At 44.6% G+C, this 21,526-nt stretch overlaps 2 protein-coding genes across 4 annotated transcripts in view; one reads left to right on the forward strand and one right to left on the reverse strand.

The window, feature by feature from the left end:
• The first annotated feature begins 18 nt into the window (after positions 1-18).
• On the forward strand, positions 19-5,701 carry PSMG2 (proteasome assembly chaperone 2). The gene is made up of 7 exons (XM_068147647.1): positions 19-156; positions 1,800-1,971; positions 2,603-2,661; positions 3,083-3,201; positions 3,663-3,836; positions 4,841-4,961; positions 5,367-5,701. The coding sequence occupies exons 1-7, from the start codon at positions 88-90 to the stop codon at positions 5,457-5,459; spliced, it is 807 nt and encodes a 268-aa protein (XP_068003748.1). The 5' UTR covers positions 19-87; the 3' UTR covers positions 5,460-5,701.
• Positions 5,702-13,178: 7,477 nt separating this feature from the next.
• The window catches only part of PTPN2 (protein tyrosine phosphatase non-receptor type 2), a 39,762-nt gene continuing 31,414 nt past the window's right edge, over positions 13,179-21,526 (reverse strand). For 2 of the 3 annotated variants that reach the window (XM_068147650.1, XM_068147649.1), the window contains 2 exons: positions 19,924-20,117; positions 14,193-18,181 (listed from right to left, as the gene is read on the reverse strand). In XM_068147650.1, the coding sequence (XP_068003751.1) occupies positions 17,974-18,181; positions 19,924-20,117 (402 nt within the window). In that variant the 3' untranslated portion in view covers positions 14,193-17,973. Of the gene's footprint in view, positions 13,575-14,192; positions 18,182-19,923; positions 20,118-21,526 lie in introns of those variants that run through there. The other variant, XM_068147648.1, reaches the window with a different exon arrangement.

The following is a 21,526-nucleotide window of genomic DNA, read 5'->3' on the forward strand; positions in this document are numbered from 1 at the left end:
CCTGAGGCGAGCGCGCAGCACCGCCTCTCTCTTCCTGCCTCCCTCCTTTTCTGCTTCCCTCCTTTTCTTCCTGCCTTTCAGGCCGGCATGTTTGTTCCCTGCGACCGTGGCGGGGGCTCGGCTAGCACCGACTTTACAGGATTCACTCTGCTCATGGTAGGTGGGTTTTCTGCTTCTCCTTCCCGATGGGCTTGAGAGGAACCCCCCCGGAGCGGCCGAGGGCTTTTGCCTCCTCTGTGAGGCCCACAGGGTCTTCTTTTTCTGGCTCACCCCCCTCGTCGGAAAAAAAATTCTTCCTTCTATCTAATCTAAATCGCTCCTTTTTTTCATGTAAAACCATTATCCTTTGTCGTGTCACAACAGGTCCTGCTGAAAAGTCTGTCCCCATCTTATAGACCCCCTTTACGTACTGAAGGGCCACAAGAAAGTTACCCCGCAGCCTTCTCCAGGCTCTCTCAGCCTGTCATTACAGCAGAAGGATTCCAGCCCCTGCATCATTTTTATGGATTCCGCTTTACCAACAGGTCCATATCCAAAAGGGTCATCTGTGGATATATGCCTGTGACCCTCCCCCCCTTGTTTTTTGCTCCTGTCAAGCTGCTCTGTGGTGAGCTGTAGCTATCTACTGTCGCTCTGAGATTAAAATACCCTCAGGATTTGTGCTGCCTGGGGGTTTCCACTGGAAAAAAAGGTTATTTTTACTTTTTTTTTTATGTGATATATAAATGTTTTCAGTGGAAAAAAAACCACCTATCTCTGCTCTATGTAAACTGTGATTAGGATTATTTTGGCAAGTGTTTCAGTAATAGTCATGTATCTATGAAATTTATGATCGTCTACCTGGGGTTACTTTGTTTGTTGTTGGCTAAGAGTTGCAGTGCAGACTGAGAAGTAGCCAACCATTATTTTTCCTACCAGTGAGATCCTATACTGTATTACTTTAACCTTATTATTGCCTTTCACCGGGGGCTGCACAGCCTGGGATGACTCTGCAGGCTGCACGGGAAGTTATTCCGCATCAGCTGACTGGCCACAGGAAATAGATCTCAGCTTTTTCTATGTCTGGGAGTGACAGGGTACTAAACAGCAGCCAATTTGTAGTAAGAGCCTGTAAGTGCTATTTCCTGAGCTTGTCATCATCACATTTGGGGTGTTTCTGCAACTGGTGGCGGCAGCAGCAGCAGCAGCGATTTGTACACACAGACGTGCTCAGAAACTAGAGGGAAGCAATCGAAAATAGTACTGTTGTCTTCCTGGAACAGTTTCTGTAGGACACAAACTTGAATTGCTCTTTCTGTGCCATCAGAGGAGGTCAGTGTCTGCCCCAACTGGTGATAACCGTTGGCAGTTCCTATTAAATGGTCAGGATCATTGTTAGAAGATAAATATCTGTGCTTGTATATTAGTACAGCTGAGATCTGCAGGTTTAATGTGTAATAGTCAGCGTCACCATTAGATGTCACTTGGGGGCTGCTAGTCTCAGCATGGCTCGCTTTTGAGTGACTATTACCTAATCTATACCCAAAGAAAGGAGGAGGAGGCAAGTTGTCAAGCCTTTGTTTAAATGTACAGTGAGACAGGAGTATTCACAGAAGTGGTCAGTGTGTTTCTATGGGACAAGGACCAAAGTCTGTGTAAAGAAATTAGTTAAGAAACAGTCACCTTTGTCAGATGATTGAGCAGCCACTTCTAGAGATCATGTTTGACCAGAACTAAGTAATCTAAGCCTTTACTATTCAAAAAAGCATCTTGTATTGTCCAGAAGCTGTGTCGTAATACAATAACTTCTGCTCCTTCAGCCAGCAGTGTCAGTGGGAAATGTTGGTCAGCTGGCAATAGACCTGGTGATTTCTACACTGGACATGACCAAAATTGGTTACTTCTACACTGACTGCCTGGTGCCAATGGTTGGAAATAATCCATATGCAACATCAGAGGAAAACTCAAAGGAACTGAGTATTAATGCTGAAGGTGGGTCTGGAATGCTGAAGGTGCACAGAACATCACATTGACTTTATTCTATTTTGCTTTTGTAAATTATGTTTCAGGTCAGTAATGACAACTCCAGTAGCTTACAGACAACCATGTACTTACACTTCACAGAGGAAGCTGTATATTGTTCTTTTTGTATAACCAATTTGATGCATGGAACCAGTAAGAAATGTTGGATTTTCAACTACATTACAGAGCAAATTGAATTTCTGTTGTAGAAAGATACTTTCCCTCCCTCCTATGTTTGCTTTTTCCCCTGTGTAGTGTTTTTCCCTGTCCCTGCTTCATTTTCTTGGTTTCTTTTCCTATATTGATAATTTCATTATCTTTTTTTTAATCTTAAGTCATGGAATTCTCAGAATATTCTGACAATCTTTGCAAAGCTGCATGAAGAGATTAGGTGAATCATGACAGGAGATACATTTTTTTTATACTTTGAATGTATGACACGTGAACTTAAGTCCAATGAAGAAAATGCATAGAAAATACCTATTTTTAATACTGTGGATATTGCCAGGCATTCCATATGAACCAAGAACTGAATGGTTTGTAAACTGGACTACTATGGATACTTCTAAACCAAGATCTCCTTTTTGCTTTCTTCTTGTAGTGTATTCATTACCTTCAAAGAAGCTTGTAGTTCTGCAGATCAGATCACCTTTTATAAAGGTATGTTCACTGATAGATCTTCCTTCGCTGTTCACCTTGAGCAGTTCTGCTGGCAAACACTTTTAAGTGGTCTAGCAAAATACTTTTCCACTTTGTGATGTAACACCTTCTGTAGTTGACACAGTTTCAGCTAACAAAAACTGACTTCTCCATTCACTGAGGGTTGAGGTTTGGGTTTGGTTTTCCAAGCCCCAGAGCTGCCCACCTGTGTTGATAGATGTTAGTGTAAATATGTCCTTAGATATTAACAGCCTGGGAAATATACAGTGCTATTAAAAAACATATCTGAAGCTGCAAACTAAATGGATATGAACAAGACCTACCTCACTGCTAAGCATTATCTGTAACATCATTGTTAGCTTTTGGCTCCTTTTTTAAGGACACTGTATTTTTCATGTTTTCTCTCTGCCTCTCCACAAAGAACAAGTACAGACCATTCTGTGACACACTGCTTTCTTGGGTGAAAAGCAACAACTGTGCCAGAGTGGTCGTTCTGTCCAGCAGCCACGCGTACCAGTGTGATGATGAGCAGCTCCTTGGGTATGTTTGTGGCATTAGAGGACCGAATGAATATTTCTATTCTGTTGAGGGCTCTTTTGCTTGGCTGTGTACATAAGTCATGAAATATTTACTATCCTAAACATTATGTCATACGGGATTGGAGCATCTCTCTTATGAGGAAGGGCTGAGATACCTGGGGCTGTTTAGCTTGTAGAAGAGAGGACTGAGAGATGATCTTCTCAGTGTTGATCAGTATGTAAAGGAGCTGGGGGGGGCGGGAACAAGAGGATGAGCCAGGCTGTCTTCAGCAGTGCCCAGCAACATGACGAGGGGCAGTGGCCACAAACTGGAACCCAGGAGGTTCCATCTGAAAATGAGGAAAAACTTTCCTGTGATGATGCTGGAGCACAGGACCAGACTGTCCAGAGAGATTGTGATGTCTGTGATGTCTCCTTCTCTAGAGTGATTCCAAACCTGCCTGTATTCTGATTTGCTTATAGGACACCACTGCGCTACCTGCTTACACCTGATCTCGAGAAAGTAGTTGGAGGCCCTATACAGGAGCTGAAGTGGAAAGAAATGGAAAAAGTAGCAGCTTACCCTGGAGTAAATGATACAGAAAAGGTTCTGCATATTCCTGGAGGTGGCATCACAAAACTGTTGTTTACTGAGAGGTCAGTTGCCTAAAGAGAAGCAGAAAGAGATATTAGAAGTCTTGAGTTTAATACATGAGTAAAATTCTCTTTTAAACTGCCATGTCATACCAAAAGACTTTATAGGAATAGAACTTCTTCCAGACTGAGCCCATCATTAAAGGAAAGAAACATGGAATTCTGCATCACAAAGTTAAAGTATAAAAATACAAACATGTGGAAGAGGCCCCTGAGTAACTCTTTTATTTTCTTACCTGTTGTTTTCGACAGTTGCCAAAACTGTTGCACCCAACAGCAGAAGAATTACTAGTGTCATCCTTCCTTTGTACTGGCTTCAGTATGGAAACAATGTACAAATGCAAAGGAAAATATCTCCCAGGACTTTAGAAAAGAAATATAAAAACATAATCTGAATATCTAAATGAAAAAATGTGAATGTTGTGAGCAGAGATCTGCAGTCTGGAAAACTCCACATAAAGATACAAAGTGATTGTATTAAAGGATGTGTGTAGTACTATACAGAGAGAGTGATTGCCCATTGGAATGGGCTGCCCTGGGAGGTAGTGGAGTCGCCGTCATTGGAGGTGTTCAGGAGGAGACTTGATGGGGTGCTTGGTGCCATGGGTTAGCTGTTTGGGTGGGTTGGATTGGTTGATGGGTTGGACGCGATGATCTTGAAGGTCTCTTCCAACCTGGTTTGGTTTATTCTAAGTTTATTCTAAATGCCTCACCAGCACAAAAATGCTAACTAAGGATGTGAAAGAGGCCCTGGGTAACTCTTCCATGACACAGGATTCCGGTGTGATAAACAAAGAACAAATTGAAGACTAAGAAAAAGAACCTGAAGTGTGAAAATGTAGCCAAGGAACTATGGAAGGGGGGGCGGTGGAAAACCAAGGCTATATATGCACAGATGTATTTATTTTTTAAAAGCCTCATGCAGATTGTTACTCTTTATACAAATTATAATTCTTCAGGATTTAGAAGAGAAATAGAAACTGACTTGCAGCTCATTTTTATTGCAGCTGTTCAAAAGGAATCCAAATGGCAGTTCTTCTGAAATTCTGCTCAGAAGGGGACAACATCCCTGATGCATTTGCTCTTGTAAACTATCTTAATGAATGGCTCCAGCTGATTAAGAGTGAAGTAAGTGCTGCTTGATCTGAAGTTCTTGCTTTTCTATTTTATATCCATTATTTTTCTTCAATCTGGAACATGAAATATGTTACTTAGCTGAATTTTAGAACAGTTATAAAGGCATGAGTTGGGTTTGCTTTGGCCCTTGATCATCAAGGATACACCAAACTAAAGATACCTTTTGATTAAAATCTCACTGGGAATTTCCTTGCCTCAAAAGCCAAATGTAAACTCCAGTCCCTTTGACAGATGAGGGGGAAACGTTGTGTAGATGTTTGGTTAAGTTTGATCTCTAAAGCAACCGACAAGGATATTGACACTGGAGATGCCGCCCACTGTTTTAATCCATGAACCAGAGATAGAATCACATCACTACTATATAAAACTTACTGAACTATTCCTTTTTTGTTGCAGAGCAACAACTCCACAGATAGTTTTTCCCAGTGGAAAGCACCAAGTTCTTGGCGCTTGCTGTTCGGCAGCGGTCTTCCCCCTGCACTCTTCTGATCAGGTCTGAACACTCTGTAAGTGCTTTGAGAAGGTGATTCCATAGTCATTGCCAAGTAACAGCAACTTACTTTGTTCTGTACATAAATTCTTTATTTAAGAAAAATTCCTTTTACATGTGTGGGTAGCTAAAGAGATGAAGATAACTGTCACAAATTGGCCAAAGAAATAAGTTTTGTACAGATGCTTATTGAATAACTTGGGTTAGAGGTTTTTCTAATAAAATGGTTTTGTACAAATAACTGCTGTGGAAACTCTTCTGGTGCCCCTTCTTAATGTGGCTGAGAACTTGAATCATAGAATGCTTTAGGTTGAAAGGGACCTTTAAAGGTCATTTAGCCAGCCCCCTTGCAGTGAGCAGGGATATGTCAAACGAGATCAGGTTGCTCAAAGCCCTGTCCAACCTGACCTAGAATGTTTCCAGGAATGGGGTTTTCTATGACCTCTCTGGGCAACCTGGGCCTGGGTTTCACCATCCTCAGGGTAAAAAAACATTCTTCCTTCTGTTTTATCTAAATCTCCCTCTTATACTTCAAAACCATCATCCCTTGTCCTGTTGCAACAGGCCCTGCTAAAAAAATTGGCCTCATCTTTCTTCTGGGCCCTTTTAAGTACTGTAAGGCCACAAGAAGATCTTCCTCAAGCCTCCTCCAGGCTGAACAACCCCAACTCTCTCAGCTTGTTCTCACAGCAGAGGGGTTCCAGCTTGCCCATCATTATTGTGGCCTACTCTGGCACTGCTCCAACATGTCCATGTCTCTCCTGTGCTGAGGACTCGGGACCTGAGGACCCAGCACTGCAGGTGGGGTCTTGGCAGAGCAGAAGGGCAGAATACCCTCCCTCCACCTGCTGCCCACACTGCTTTGCATGCAGCCCAGACACAGCTGTGTTCTGAGCTGCAAGTGCACATTGCCAGGTCATGGCCATCTTCTCATCCTCTAAGGCCTTCTCCACAGGGCTGCTCTCAATCCACTCATCTTCCAGCCTGCATTGATTCCTGGATTTGCTCTGAGCCAGGTGCAGGACCTTGCACTTTGCTTTGTTGAACATCATGAGGTTCACAGAGGCCCACTTCTTGAGCTTGTCCTGTCAGTCTGGTGTGACAGCTGTACCACTCAGTTAAATATCATCTGCAAACCTGCTGAGGGTGCACTCATTTCTGCTGTGCCATTGATGAAGGGATTAACCAGTGCTGGATTTTTCAGATAATCAATGAAGATAAAAAATGGCAACTAGAGTTTGATGTTGAGGTGTCAATGTTCTTATGAAGATAATCCCTGCTATTTCATGTTAGCTGTGACCTTGGCTTTTTGCCAAAACCTTCCATTTCAGAGCAGCTGAAGCAAAGACTGTGGGAAGCAGCAACAGTTAAGTCCTGTGGGAAAAGATCAGATGCCAGATTGAGGCAAGCGGTGACTTTTCTGGTAAGGGCAGGCAGGGGCTGGCGCATACAGCCCCAGGCAGGACCCAGCAGCCTGAGGAGCTAAAGCAACGGCGAGGCGGCAGGGCTGTGACCCAGCACGGGCTGTCTGGACACCCCTAGGGAGCGCCAGCGACCCAGAGGACAGGCAAACGGCATGGTTCGGCAGTTTGCAGGCAGGGGGAAGTCTCTCTCTGCTGTACAGGTCAGACAGTCCTGACGATCCTTCAGGCAGTAGGGTGAGTGACAGTGAGCAGGGGTTGCACTCCTGGCAAGGGAGGTGCGCACTGCCTCCATAGAGCTGCCGAAGTCAGACACAACTTTGCAGACCTTGAGCTATGGGCACTGCCTCATCCAGTCAGTCTCACTTCTGTGCCTGGCAAGATGATGGAGCAGATCCTCATGAAGGCTTTGCTAAGGCATACAGAAAACTAAGCTAGGTACCAGCATTCCTGGATGTTCCTGTAATGCATAGATGATGACTTCCTCCTCCAAATGGTAGAGGAACCAATGAGAAAAGGTGTTGTGCTGGACCTTGTTCCCACCAATAGGGAAGGGTTGGTCACCAATATGAGGCTCAGGGATAACCTGGGCTGCAGTGACCATGAAGCAGTAGAATTTAAGATCCCCAGGGCAACTAGGAGGATGTATTTCAAGCTTGCAACCCTAGATTTTAGGCATGCAGTCTTTGATCACTTCTGGGAATCTACTGGCCAAAGTATCGTGGGACAAAGCCCTAAGAGGGAAAAGGGGCCCAGGACAGCTGGTCAGTGTTCAAGGATCACCTTCTCCATGCCCAGGAGCAAAGTATAACCACAAAGAGGAAAGCAGGAAAGAATGCTAGGAGACTTGTCTGGATGAGCAAGGAGCTCCTGGACGTGCTGTCAAACAAAAAGAAACTACAAGGAGTGGAAGAAAGGACAACTGGAATGGGGGCATATAAGGAAGCTGCCTGAGCAGCAAGAGACCTGGTTACAAAAGCTAAAGCTCAGTTAGAATTAAATCTAGCCAGGAAGATCAAGTGGAACAGTAAAAATTTCTATAGGTATGTTAATGGTAAAAAGAAGACTAGGGAAGGTGTGGGCCCCCTCAGAAAGGAAACAGGTGAGCTGGTGACAAGTGACATGGAGAAGGCTGAGGTTCTCAATGACTACCTCAGTCTTCACTGGCAAGGGCTCCAGCCACACTCCCAGAATAAAGGAAGATAATGGCAGGGACTGGAAGAAGGAACTGCCCATGGTGAGTGAAGATCAGGTTTGTGACCATCTGAAGAACCTGATAGTGTTCAAGTCCATGGGACCTGATGAGATACACCCACGGGTGCTAAGGGAACAGGCAGAGGAGGTTGCTAAACCGCTCTCCATCATATTCCAAAAGTCATGGCAGTCTGGAGAGGTCCCCACTGATTGGAAAAGGGGAAATATAACTCACATTTTCAGAAAGGGAAAGAGGGATGACCAAGGGAACTACAGGCCAGTCAGACTCACCTCTGTGCCCGGTAAGATCATGGAGCAGATTCTCCTGGAGGCACTGCTGAGGCAGAAGAATAACAAAAAAGTGATTGGGTACAATCAGCATGACTTCACCAAAGGCAAATCCGGCCTGACAAACCTGGTGACCTTCTATGACAAGGTCACAACATTAATAGATGAAGGCCAAGCAACAGATGTCATCTACCTGGACCTGAGCAAAGCCTTCAACACTGTCCCCCACCACATCCTGGTCTCCAAGCTGGTGCAGTATGGGTTCCATGGGACCATTCAGTGGATAAAGAACTGGCTTGATGGCTGCACACAAAGGTTGGCTGTCAATGGGTCCATGGCCCAGTGACAAGTGGAGTCCCTCAGGGATCAGTCCTGGGACCTGTCTTGTTCAACAGCTTTGTGGGGGACATGGACAGTGGCATTGAGTGCACCCTCAGCAAGTTTGCTGATGACACCAAGCTGTGTGGTGCAGCAGACACGCTGGAGGGAAGGGAGGCCATCCAGAGGGACCTTGACAGGCTGGAGAGGTGGGCACAAGCCAACCTCATGAGGTTCAATATGAGCAAGTGCAGGGTCCTGCATCTGGGTCGGGGCAATCCCAAGCACTGACATAGGCTGGGCACTGCCTGGCTTGAGAGCAGCCCTGAAGAAAAGGACTTGGGGGTGCTGGTGGATGAGAAGCTCAACATGAGCCACCAGTGTGCACTTGCAGCCCAGAAAGCCAATCACATCCTGGGCTGCATCAAGAGAAGCATAGCCAGCAGGTCGAGGGAGGTGATTCTCCCCCTCTATTCCACTCTGGTGAGACCCCACCTGGAGTACTGTGTCCAGATCTGGAGCCTCTATTGTAGGAAGGATCCAGAGAAGGGCCACGAGGATGATTAGAGAGCTGAAACACCTCTCCTATGAGAAGAGACTGAGGGAGTTGGGGTTGTTCAGTCTGGAGAAGGCTCTGAGGAGACCTTATTGTGACCCTCCAGTATCTTAAAGGGGTCTACAAGAAAATTGGTGAGGGACTTTTTAGGGTGTCAGGTAATGACAGGAGTAAGAAGAAGGGGGGGGGGGGGGGGGAACAAAACCAGAAATGGGTAGATTCAGATTGGATGTTAGGAAGGAGTTCTTCACCATGAGGGGGGTGAGACACTGGAACAGGTTGCCCAGGGAGGTGGTAGAAGCCCCATCCCTGGAGGTTTTTAAGGCAAGGCTGGATGTGGCTCTGAGCAACCTGATCTAGTGTGAGGTTGGAACTAGATGATCCTTGAGGTCCCTTCCAACCCAACAATTCTGATTCTAAGAGGTAATTGGTGGTAACAAACATAGCTTCACCAAGGGTAAATCGTGACTGATGAACTTAGTGGCCTTTCATGATGGAGTTACAGCATCAGTGGATAAGGGAAGAGCAACCAATGTCATCTACCTGACTTGTGTAAATTTTGACACTGTCACACATAACATTGTGGTCACCAAGTTGGCAGAGTATGGATTTGGGTGGAGCACTTGCTGGATAAGGAATTGGCTTGATGGCCACCCTCAAGAGAGTTGTGGTCAACAGCTCAATGTCCACATAGAGACCAGTGACAAGTTGTCGGTACTGGGACCAGTGCTGTTTAACATCTTTGCCAGGGATATAAACAGTGAGATTGACAGATCTGAAGGCTGTGCTGCCATTCAGTGAGACCTGGAGATTTGGATAGGGAGAAAATGAATGAAATAAACCAAGGACAAGTATAGAGTCTTGCATCTTGCAAATAATGCAACCAAAACTCTTGAGCAGTTCCTCAGTGTTTCTAATTCCAGCTGTGCTGGTTGTCCCCTATGATGTGTGTGCTCAGAGGCTGGGCAGGCAGCTGGCCAGACATTGCACTGACCACCTGCTGTGGAGGCTAACAGGAACTGGGAATGAATGTTGGTTTTGGACGAGACACTGCCCCCACCACCTTCTGTTCCCTCTGTAGTTACAGATCTGAGGAAACTCTGTTTGCGCACTAGCTCAGAGAACACGTCATAGGTGAAGGCAGCAGCTAAGATATTTATAACATAATGGCAAGACTCCCAACCAGACACAAATCAGCACTCAAATGTATTTTAACCCCAAAACACCATCACCTAGTTAACTAGCAATAGCTTGGGTGGCTTTTCTACCTCCTGAAGATGTTCTTTAATGGCTTCTTAGCCTTTTTATGGAAGTCTTGCAATAAATTAATGAGAAAGGCAGGCAATGAAGAATACAAAATCATACAAAGACTTTTGGGTCTTTTTCATTGGACCAACCCTTAGGTATCTATGCTGGCTGTGAGCAGTTTTCCACCACCCTTACCAGAGAGTCAAAGCTGTAAAAATGATGCCACAGCTCCATCTTCAAGTCATGAAGGAGCCAGACTCAGGGGATGGTGATACAGCAGAGAAGCCTAGTCTAAATCTTGGCTTATAAACTACACAGCTGATAGTAAGGATGGAGCCTTGACCATTCCAGACAGGGAATGAAGACTTTTTATTAAACCTATTGTGAAAAATAATAATCCCTGTAGCCCAAAACCCAGGATTCCCCAGAGTAGTGCTCACTACAGCTATCTGAAAGGAGGCTGTCATGAGGTGTCAGTCTCTTCTCCCAAATGGCAACTGAGGAAACGGCCTCAAGTTGCACCAAGGGAGGTCGAGGATGGAAAGTCCACTGTGTGTCCTAGGGCCACAGGCTCTGAGCCTAACTGCTGTGCCCACTTTGTCTGCCAGCCCTTCTGCATGCCAAAGCCTGGCTGCAGAGCTGGTTTTCCTCCTGTCAAGACTAGCGAAATAACACCAATGCCTCTGCAACAACACTCTACCCTATCCCTGGAAGTTCTTAAAAGCTGTCTAGATGTGGTGCTGATGGACATAGTTTAGTAGTGACTTGGCAGTGCTGGATTAACAGTTAGATGTGATGATTCGAAAGGTCTTTGCCAACCAAAACAATTTTGTAATTCTCAGATTTCTCTTGAACATGGAAGAAAAAAACCAAAACACCAAACCAGCAGCCAGTGAACCATAGCCTTTTCACTTGAAAATCTGCCTGTCCATCATCTAACCCCATGTCTTTTAAGGCTGCCATAGACACTGAGCTGTCTTTTCTGTCAGAGGGCATCCTCTCCCCTTCCTCCCACCTTGTTTAAATACATTGTGCCAGTAGCAGTTAAGAATTGTGCCCTTGTGTAGAAACAACAAAACAAGTGCCTATGTCAGAAGTTCTTGGTTCAGTAAGTAAAGAGTTCTGCTGGCACAAGGCAGTCCTCAATAAAACCTGATGAAGCTCTGGGTTTAGAACTACTCCATCACCTTTGCCCACTTGTCAAATTAGCCTGACAGCAAACATAGTCCAACAGCTGCTGAGAAAGAAACCATTTGAAAACCAAGAGAAATCAGTATTTTGGTTACAAGAGTCCATGGTGCACCAAGAGCCAAAGTGCATTCAGCCCTCTACACCCTACAAGATAAAACGAGCCAGCTGCATATTGGATAATTATCTGTGACAGCAGCATGTAAAATCATGAGGCATGTGCCTGTCTCCAGCAGCCTTACTGGCAGTCTGTGCTTACTGGCAATTCAAAGAGGACCAAAACAATGAAAGCCTAAGTCACAGCTGAAAGTGAAAGGCACAGAGCGCTGAAAGCCAAATCCAGAGGTGTGTCAAGTGGTATGAACAGGCTCCATTTCCATACTCAACAACAGGGTTTAGTGCAGTGGCTGTGCCAGAACTTGATCCCTCATTATCAACAGTCCTGGGCTCACAGCTGCACCAACATGGAAATGAAAGCTGCACCAAGTTACGCTGGTTTAGCCTCCAACACAGGCTGGGAATAACACTCATCATCTACAGAAATTAAAGTATTCAGATGAACTGGACTCGTGATTTGAAGTTTTCTGAGATGGTGTCAAGCACATATTTAGCTCACCTAATGGCCATTAAGTCCTCCCCTGAATCAGCTTCAAGTTAAGCACAACTCAGAGTACAGTTGCTTTCAGGAGTGAGCCTCAAAACCAAACCCCACACTAAATTCCCCCCTCTTCCATGCTTTACTATTAGCAGCTGTGTGACTTGTACAAAAAGACTTGTTACAAAAGTAGGCCAAGTACAAATTGCATACAATTTCCAACCCCCGAAGTAGTTCAACAGCCATAGTAAACAGAGGGGTCTGATGAACTCTCTAAGAAAGTGTCAGAGAACATCAGCAAGTGCAAAATTGCTACCAGCTCTGTCACAGCAAGTGCAGGGCTAGAAACTCTGCAGAGTCCATTGGAACCCCCCTAAGCAGCATTCGAGTTCACCCCTTTGCTGTTCAGATTGTCAGTCTCCTCTCCAACAGGAGATGTGAAATGTCATACATACAACACACCGTGGTGGCACAATCCAAAACCCTTTTAATTAAAGACACCATTGACCTTGTGAGGTCTGCACCTGGCCCTCAGGTGCCAGGAAGGAGGTCACATTTCCCATGTGTCTCCTTACTTTGAAGCATCACCAACAAACCCCTTTCCCTTCACAAAGTGACTCTGAACATCTTGTACCATATTTTCTAGCAAATACCTGCTGGATTCTCAACCCAACCCCTCAGATTAATGAAATAATATTCTTAGTGGTGTATTACAGGAGAAACGTGCAAGAGTGCCTCCCAGCTCAGACTACAACTCTTAGCATTGATGAAAATCGTTGCATAAAACACATTCTAATCATTCTGCCATTTTCCACATATGACATCAGGAAACCTTAAGGCAAAAACAATGCTTGCCTTTTTTCCCTTCCCCCCCTCCTCCACCCCCCCCCAAGTTCTTAACAGTTTCTCCCTAACATAATGTGCACACGAGAACATATTGTCCATTTAAAAAAATATTTAATGCTGCCAGAAAAGTATAAAAATACAATAAGAATGGCAGTACAAAACAAAATCTCTCCTAAATCGTTTCTTTTACATCTTTCTACATTAATACACAGTATAAAAAAAACACAAGATGGCAAATGGGTTTGGTTTTGCAAAGTAGCACACTGCTGCTGCTGGTGGTCTTCATCCCCTCGACGCAGTTTACGCTGTAAACAGATAACTGAGGTCTTCTTGGTACTTAACAGACCTCACTTGGTTCCCGAAGAGGGGCTCATGTCTCACTTTGCATGTCATTAATTTGCAGTTTATAGCTGCAGAATATTCACAAGTCTTGAAGGCTTAGGTGTCAGTCAGTCTCGGCCTGCGACATACAACGCAAAAGAAAGTCACCGATTCAGTACACAAAATGGGAGGGGAGGGGGAAAAAAAAAGGTAAGTCAGAACAGCTAGTGGGTTTGGAACTCACTCTAACACCCAACAGCTTCTCATGCACTCCCTGCAGCAAGCCCCCTCGGGAAGCCACATCTCCACATTGCAACATAAAGCACACACTTGCTGGAGAACTTCAGGTACAGGTCTCAGACCACCAAACCACCTACTCGTGTGTCTAACCCCAAGCGCTGCAAAGCTCTGCTCAGGCCTTAGTGGGACTACAGGAGGCTGCACCTCAAACACTGAACTCCACCTCTTACGGCTTTGAGGCCAGTCCTGGCACAGATTAAACATTTTGAGGCACAGGCTGTTCACAGTGAGGAAGACATCCCCACACTGGACATTGTGTTCTTAGGGATGGTAAAGCTCTGCTCTGAGGAAGAGAGAAAGAACTTGGTACTTAAAAGAGTGCTACAAGTAAAACCCTTCTAAGTTCTGCAAGCACTACTCTGATTCATAAACCAGCTTGCTTTGATCAGTTAAGACATACTAAGGAAATTCTTCCAAGTGTTGATCCTTCCAATTTAAATAAAGACTCAGACAGAGATGCAGTTTTGAACACATTTATTTTTCATACATAAAAACCAAAAACTGACCTAAAACACTGGGGGGAAAACAAAGCCCAGGAAGACTACAGCAGCTTTGCAAATTCTGTCCTCTGACTTAAGCCACTTGGCCATGCAGAGACTTCTTTTGTCACCATTAATTTAGTATCTCGTGCAGTCCTCAAGTGTCTCAGGTTTAACTCAACATCAAACAGCAAACTCAACGTGGGTAACACTCATTACACTTGGAGCTAGCCAGGCTTTTTGGTCACCAGCACAACCCAATCACACACACTAGCAAATAGTTACACTCTTCCCTTCTCAGTGGGATCTAAGCTGATGCCAGTAAACCATTTTACTCGAGGTTTAAGGAAATAAGCTTGCAGCATCTCACTTAGATAAACTAAATGTCTAGTTTTCTTTCAAATTACTGTTTTCACTCTGAATTAACTTCTTTTAAATGAAAATAATGGTCAGCAACACTGAGGTACTGTCCCTCTTGGAGGGATGTCCTGTCCCTGCATCACAAACACAAACCCTGGTGGACTCATTCTGAATTCACAAACCCCTTCCAAAATTCCTTAGTGACTTTTGTATAATAGCATTCACAGTCTGTACATTCACATTCATCTGAAAACCAAACATTTGTCAATCCAGTTCAAGGAGGCCCATTAGGCATCAAATCTTTTGACTGATGTATTTCCAAGAACAAAGGGTAAAACCCAGCACCACGAGGCTTTGAATTGAGTGCAATGGCATTTTAGAAACAGCAGAGAACCACCAGAAACTGGGGAGGCAGGGGAGGGGGTCAGAAAGCACATCCTTCAGTTTTATTCTTTAAGGGTTTCCTGTAACAAAGGTCATTGGGATTGATGGTTTCTTCATTCTGGCCCCTATTTGTTCTTAGTTAGCATCCAAGTTAAACAAAGCTGCTGCGAGTTTTAATCCTACAGAATAGCAATGTACCACAAGGGTTCAGTCTGCAGTGAAGAGAAGGAGCCTCCCTCACATTTGGGGTTTTCAGGATTACTGACAGACCAGCAAGAAGAGTTTTATCCCAATTATCTCCTGGAATGTACTAAGGGATCCAATTTCCCTTCCTACACTCATGCTGTCGAGGACAAGTCACTACACAGCATAGTTTTGTCCAAGACTTGAGTTGTTTCATGGTCCTTAGATTATTAACAGTCAAGACTCCTGGGATAGATTCAACAGTAGAACCAAAGCACATCCTTACAGACCAGCTGTGGGGAGTGCAAGTCCTGCTTTATTGCATCAAGAAGTGTGAGATGATGAAAGATGGTGCTCTCATGCCCTGCTCCACCCAGAAAAGAGGGAACAAAAAGAGCCAGACTTTGGAGGATGGAATCAGGAAAAAAGAATTCAAGTGACAACTTGAGCCACAGCTAGTCATTGGCCACCAGGAAATCAGGTGATAAATGAGGGTGTGACTTCAGTCAAGGTTGCACCTTCACTTTTTCCATAGCTGCTTTTCACTATTTAGAATAAGATCCAGAATACTTCTGTTATAAAAATATTTAATCACATTTTGCCTGCTTTTCCATAACCTACCTATCATCTTTTATAAGGCACCTACATTTACACCTACATTGTCCAGCTGATGCTGGAGGAAAGAAAAACAACAACAAAACAACCCCCAACAAACTGTTTTCCTAATTTCAAAGGAAGAAAATTCTTGTTGGCTAACAGTTGTTATGGGTATAAAATGATGACAAAATCTGCAAGCTGCCTGCTGACAGCCTGCCACAGCCAGCAGCAAGTCATCTTGCTCTTGGAGCTGCAGAGCAGGTTGGTAAGGCCAGAGGACAAACTGTCCCGTTTCACTGACGCAGGCTCTCCCAAACTCAGGACTGCCTGGAAGGACGCTTGTTTTCCTTCCCCAGCCCCTGAAGTGTGTTTACTATCCAAGCAGCCCTGTCCAAAATAGTCCCAACTGTTGTGAAATGAGACTTTCAAAGAGTAAACTCAAGCTGAGCTTTGTGTAGCACATGTTGGGCTATCTGGGCCCCGTGCCTGCTATGTTACTACTAAGCTAAAACATCCTGGAAGCTTTTCAAGTTAATGCTTTTGGATAGGGAGCAAAGTAATTATCCAGCTCTTTTAGTACTGGATCCAAGAAGTGTTTTACAACAGGAGGCGGGGAGAACAGGGGAGAAAAAGAAAGCCTTCCCCGAAAACCCTCACACCCAGAAGAAACCAACCAAGCTAGGAAAATTCAGGGAGGGAACACAACTTCTGAAGGCACCCAGCAAGGTGATGTTTGAATAAATAAAATTCAGGTGTCAGAGCACAGCCCAACACTACAGACCAGTAGGTCTCAATCTGAGCAACGGCAAGCTCCACACAGCCACGTACTATCTTGGTACTCTAAGAGAGCTGAAAGGACTTGTGCTGAGTTACCATTCAGCTAGGGTATGGCCCATGGAATGGAAGGGGAGTGTGCCGTTTCAAAGGCATTGCCAAAGTGTCAGCCATCGAGTGGTTTACTGTCCTGCCTCTAACAGCGCTGGGGAACCTGGAAAGCAATACTAAGACCTTTTGAATAGAATAAACCAGGTTGGAAGAGACCTTCAAGATCATCGCGTCCAACCCATCATCCAACAACACCTAATCAACTAAACCATGCAACCAACCACGCTATCAAGTCTCCTCCTGAACATCTCCAATTATGGTGAGTCCAGCACCTCCCCGGGAGTGGCTCACAAAGCTGAGCATACAGGAGAGTGCCACCAACCAACCTGTTTTCTATTCAAACCACTCTAGGAATTCCTACAGTTCCCTTTTTAGGTGCTTCCTATCCCTGTTACTGCCCAAGGCATCGTATTCTTTCTGGCAAGTAAAATCTCTATAGACACACAAACCACTCTCTTTCACATTTAAAGGAATGTCAGAACTTGAACAGATGTTGGCCTCCAAACAGTAGTTGAAGTCTGAGTACATTAAGTCTGCTCTGCAGTGGGGGCTAAGTCCTCAAAAGCCTTAAAACCAAAGTCCAAGCCTGACTTAAATAAAACTACCAAAAAAATAAATAAGGAATGCAAATGAACTGAGTAGAAGTTGGTGGGTGCTTGATTAGACCCCTAGCTGCTCATGTTGTAACTTGGAGAGTCAAGATCTGGGGAATGGTCACACTGGTATTTTCATGCAGAAGTCATAAATACATTTAGTTTCAAAATCAAATCCTTTTTTGGTCAGAAATTTGTACAAACTGAGCTTTTTAAAAGTACAGTGAACTACAAAAAGATTAAATATGCAATTATAAAATAGATTTATCCTAGAGTCATAAGAATATAAAATGTTTATGCTCATGTCACTAGTACATTACACATTACAGACATCGAAGGATAACTTCTTCTCATTAATAATGTAAAGGATACAACACTGTTTATTGCTTATGTCAGGCAAGTAACTTTAAATCCAGACAGCCTTCAGGAGCTAAACCTCTGCGGTTCAGGGTTTGCTTAAGATCTGGGAGAACACCATTTAAAAAGTGTATAAACAGTTGCAGCAAGTTTGTACCTGCCCATATAAACAAGAACCCATCAGTTTGGTTGGGGGGGCAGCAGTTTCAGTTTTGTAAGTACCTGCAGTGGAAAGTCCTGAGATGTTGACATGGGATCAAGTTTTAGGTGAGTCACTTCTCTATGGTATGTAACAGTCTGTACCCATTCCAGGTGCAAGGATTTACTGCTTAGAAGTCACACCCCTGGTCACTGACTGGCAGCAAAAGCAGCTGCTGGAGCAGACAGGCTTACTCTTTACTTACAAGGAATGTTCTTGAAAGTACATTTTCCAGCAAGAATAAATACCAGCTAAAATCAGTGTGCCAAACCCAATCTTAATGAGAATAGGTTTCCAATATAACCACCTTTTTCTTTTTCTTTCAGTCTCATTTAGCTTCTGCTTCATCTGCTGCAGCTTCTGTGCTGTGTTGGCTTTTCTATCCTCTCGCAGTCGTTTTCGGACAGAACTGAAAGAAAGAAAGAAAACAAGTACAAAGTAAATCTTCAACTGCAGAACAGCAACAGAGGCAGTTTGAAGCACATCTCTCCCAACACACACCCAAGTGTTAACCCACCAGCAGCATATGGCAGCAGTATGTATGACCTAAATTAAGCAATCCTGATTCCGTTTTAACAGCCTTGATGGGCACAGCTTCAGGTCAGCCCCACAAACTAAGCAAATAACAGGGAACGGTGTAAGCGGTGCCTGACCAACGTGTTCAGTGGGGCACACACAATTAGCTCAATTACCTGAGCTTAGTCTTTCCTCCCCATCAGTGCACTGGAGGCTGCTTTCATAAGCACTGCCAGGTACCACACGTAGATATTCACAGGGTTTCAGCCTGTGCTTCCACTACAGAGCTCAGAGCCATCCCAACCTGCTCATGTCTGCATGCAGAAATAATGCTGCTCCTCTTGGGCTGTAAACCAAGACTTGATCAAGGCCATAAGCTACATATCAGTTGTGTGTTGTTATGCTGTCAGGGCTGCTTTGTAACTCTTGACTCCAAAGGTATCTTCACAACCTAACTCTGACACAAAACCTGATTTGATTGTCTCAAGTCCTGGCACATAACCACTACATGGATCCCACTTGTGAGGGGCTTCTTCAACCATCTACACAACTGTTGCCATTGTCTCAAAACACCATAAGTACTTGGAAAGCCAAACTCATGAGGGCACCAAGGGGCTATCTCTTATTTCAGAATCTTGGTCTGTCTACACTGAACTGCTGCATCCCATCCCAGCCTGCAGCCTCTTGGGACACACTGGGCTGCACAGCTTGGCACATCCCAGTCAACTTCCTGGCTCTCTGGCTATGGATCCACATTTGGCTACCTCACGTGGGCAGGCCGAAGGGACACAGAGCTTGAAGGGACAGCAATTCTGTCAGTAATTCCCAATACAGCAGCTCACAGTGAGCCACTGCTACTCATAAGCCAGAGAAACTTGACAAATTCACGTGCCAGAGCCCTGTGACAGATTGAAAATGAGTGGAGGGTAATGTGTGGCTTCACTGGAACACTTTCAAACACCACATGGAAAGCAGCAGGTGATAAAAAAACAAACCTTTGGAACACTGTAAAATACCTCCAAAGCACGTTGTGAAATGCCATGGCCACACGTTTCTTGAAGACTTCCAGAGACAGTGACTCCACTGCCTCCCTGGGCAGCCTGTTCCAATGCCTGATCACTCTTTAATTAATTTTCCCCAATATCCAACCTAACCTCCTGGCACAGTTTCTGGACATCTCCTCTCCTCCTGCCATCTGCTACTAGAGAGAACAGACTGACCCCCACCTCACTCTAACCTCCTTTCAGAGAGTTGTAGAGAGCAATGAGGTCTCCCCTCAGCCTCCTTTTCTCCAGACTAAACAAACCCAGGTCCCTCAGCCACTTGTCACTAGACCTGTTCTCTAGACCCTTCACCAGCCTCATTGTCCTTCTCTGGCCACACTCCAGTAGTTTAATGTTTGTCTTGTAGTGAGGAACCCCAAACTGAACCCAGTATTTGAGGTGCTGAGTACAGGGGCATGATCACTTACCTACTCCTGCTGACCACACCATTATTAAGAGTCAAATACCACCTGTCCTTATCCCTCTGATGAAGAAAGATATTGAAGCTTTCTTATGACAAGATCATGATTGAACATTTCAGCCTTTTAAGCAAGTGTATCTGCCTTCTAAATGGCTTCTTCATCTTGCCTACCTTTCAATGTTTCCATCTGTGAGATCTTGAACTTTAGTGGAGTTCAGGTCAGTATTTATTTTCTCCATTTGATCTTTGTTCTCCAGGCCTATGCTGTTCCCATTGTACTTCTCTGTGGTTAGTTTGGTTGGGTTTGAAGGAGACTGCTCAGAACTTGGTGCTTGGTCCTCCTTAGAAAGCTCTTTCCACCGTTTCTGCAAACAAGAAGAGATTTCAGACATTCCCCTAACACTGCAGGCTGCTGCTCATCTTTATTAGGAAGGGATTTCACAGAAATCTTTTCTCCAGAGAGATTCCAGACCCTCCTGGACACAATCCCGTACAGCCTACTGTGGCGACGTGCTTTAGCAAGGGGTTGGACTAAATGATCTCCAGAGGCCCCTTCCAACCCCCACTATGCTGGGATTCTGTGAAATCAAAACTTCAATCTTGTTCCACCTCACCCAGTTTAGGTAGTGCAGCGCTGTGTTGTAATTAGGAAGCGACTCATTGTTTCAGCTACGGCACCATGCAGTGATGCACAAATCACACACCTCTGCAGGGCAACCCAGGAGTGTCTGATCCCTCCTTGCAATCACTGGTGAAGATCCCGATGGTGCTACATGAGAGATTCCCCATTCCACGATGCAAGTGTTGCAGTTGCAGCCACCAGCTGTAAGCAAGTACTGGTTTAAGCATACCTGGTGCTTGCACAGTTTAGTGACTTCTGAAATCCATGGAGATCTCAGATTTGAACAATCACAGAATCCTTTAGGTTGGAAAAGACCTTTCAGATCATCAAGTCCAACCATTAAATGTAAGGTTATAGTAAAGGAACATTCAAGGACTTCGTGCCTTCCCTTATCCTTAGCAGAATGAAGTTTCTAACTCTAGTTAGAAATTAAGAAAACCATCTAGCTGACCTTGAAAGGAGAACCACTCCTATTAAGTACTGCCAATTGATTTTCTCCACGTGACCCTGAGGCGTTAAGACAAAAGCACCAGGACAACTGCCTGCACTGATGAAGATACTGGCTTAGAAAAGCTTATCTGAACAATCATAAGAAATCAAGAACACATGAGAAGTGCACCCCTCAGGCACTACCTTGGGTTAGGCATTCTCTTAGGGGGAAGAAGTGACAGGCTTGAACTTGCCAAGCAGCGTTTTGAGGTGACAATGCCCCCTTGTATCCAGAAATGAGAAAGCCTGTGACCTAGATGGGTAAATGTGGGAGCAAAGCTGCTCATTTTAGAGCATGTTTTTTGGTTTGGCTTTCCTTGGGTGGTTGTTTTTTTTTAAGGCAGAAAGATTATTGGAGGAAGGACCCTTAATACCACCAGAAACAGCTTCCAGATATCAGGAGGCAGAATTGCTGTTTGCATTAAGATGACTTTTGCGGTCTCCTAGGCACACGGTGCAGGTGTGGGACCAGCAGCATACTCCCTAGGTGCTGTTTAGTGGTTGTGCAAAATTATTTTCTTGTTTACAGAACAAGTCAAGAAACATCTGTCCAAAAGAAGAGCCTGGCAGCTATCCCAGCAAAGAGTTTAAGTGTTTCAGTTCAGCTGCTTCATTCGTGATTTTAAGAGATCAGCAAAACCAAAATGCTCTAGCAGAAGAAAG

This window comes from Melanerpes formicivorus, unplaced genomic scaffold (genome assembly GCF_026170545.1).
Source record: "Melanerpes formicivorus ecotype bairdi unplaced genomic scaffold, bMelFor1.0.p_v2 SCAF_15, whole genome shotgun sequence".
NCBI lineage: Eukaryota > Metazoa > Chordata > Aves > Piciformes > Picidae > Melanerpes > Melanerpes formicivorus.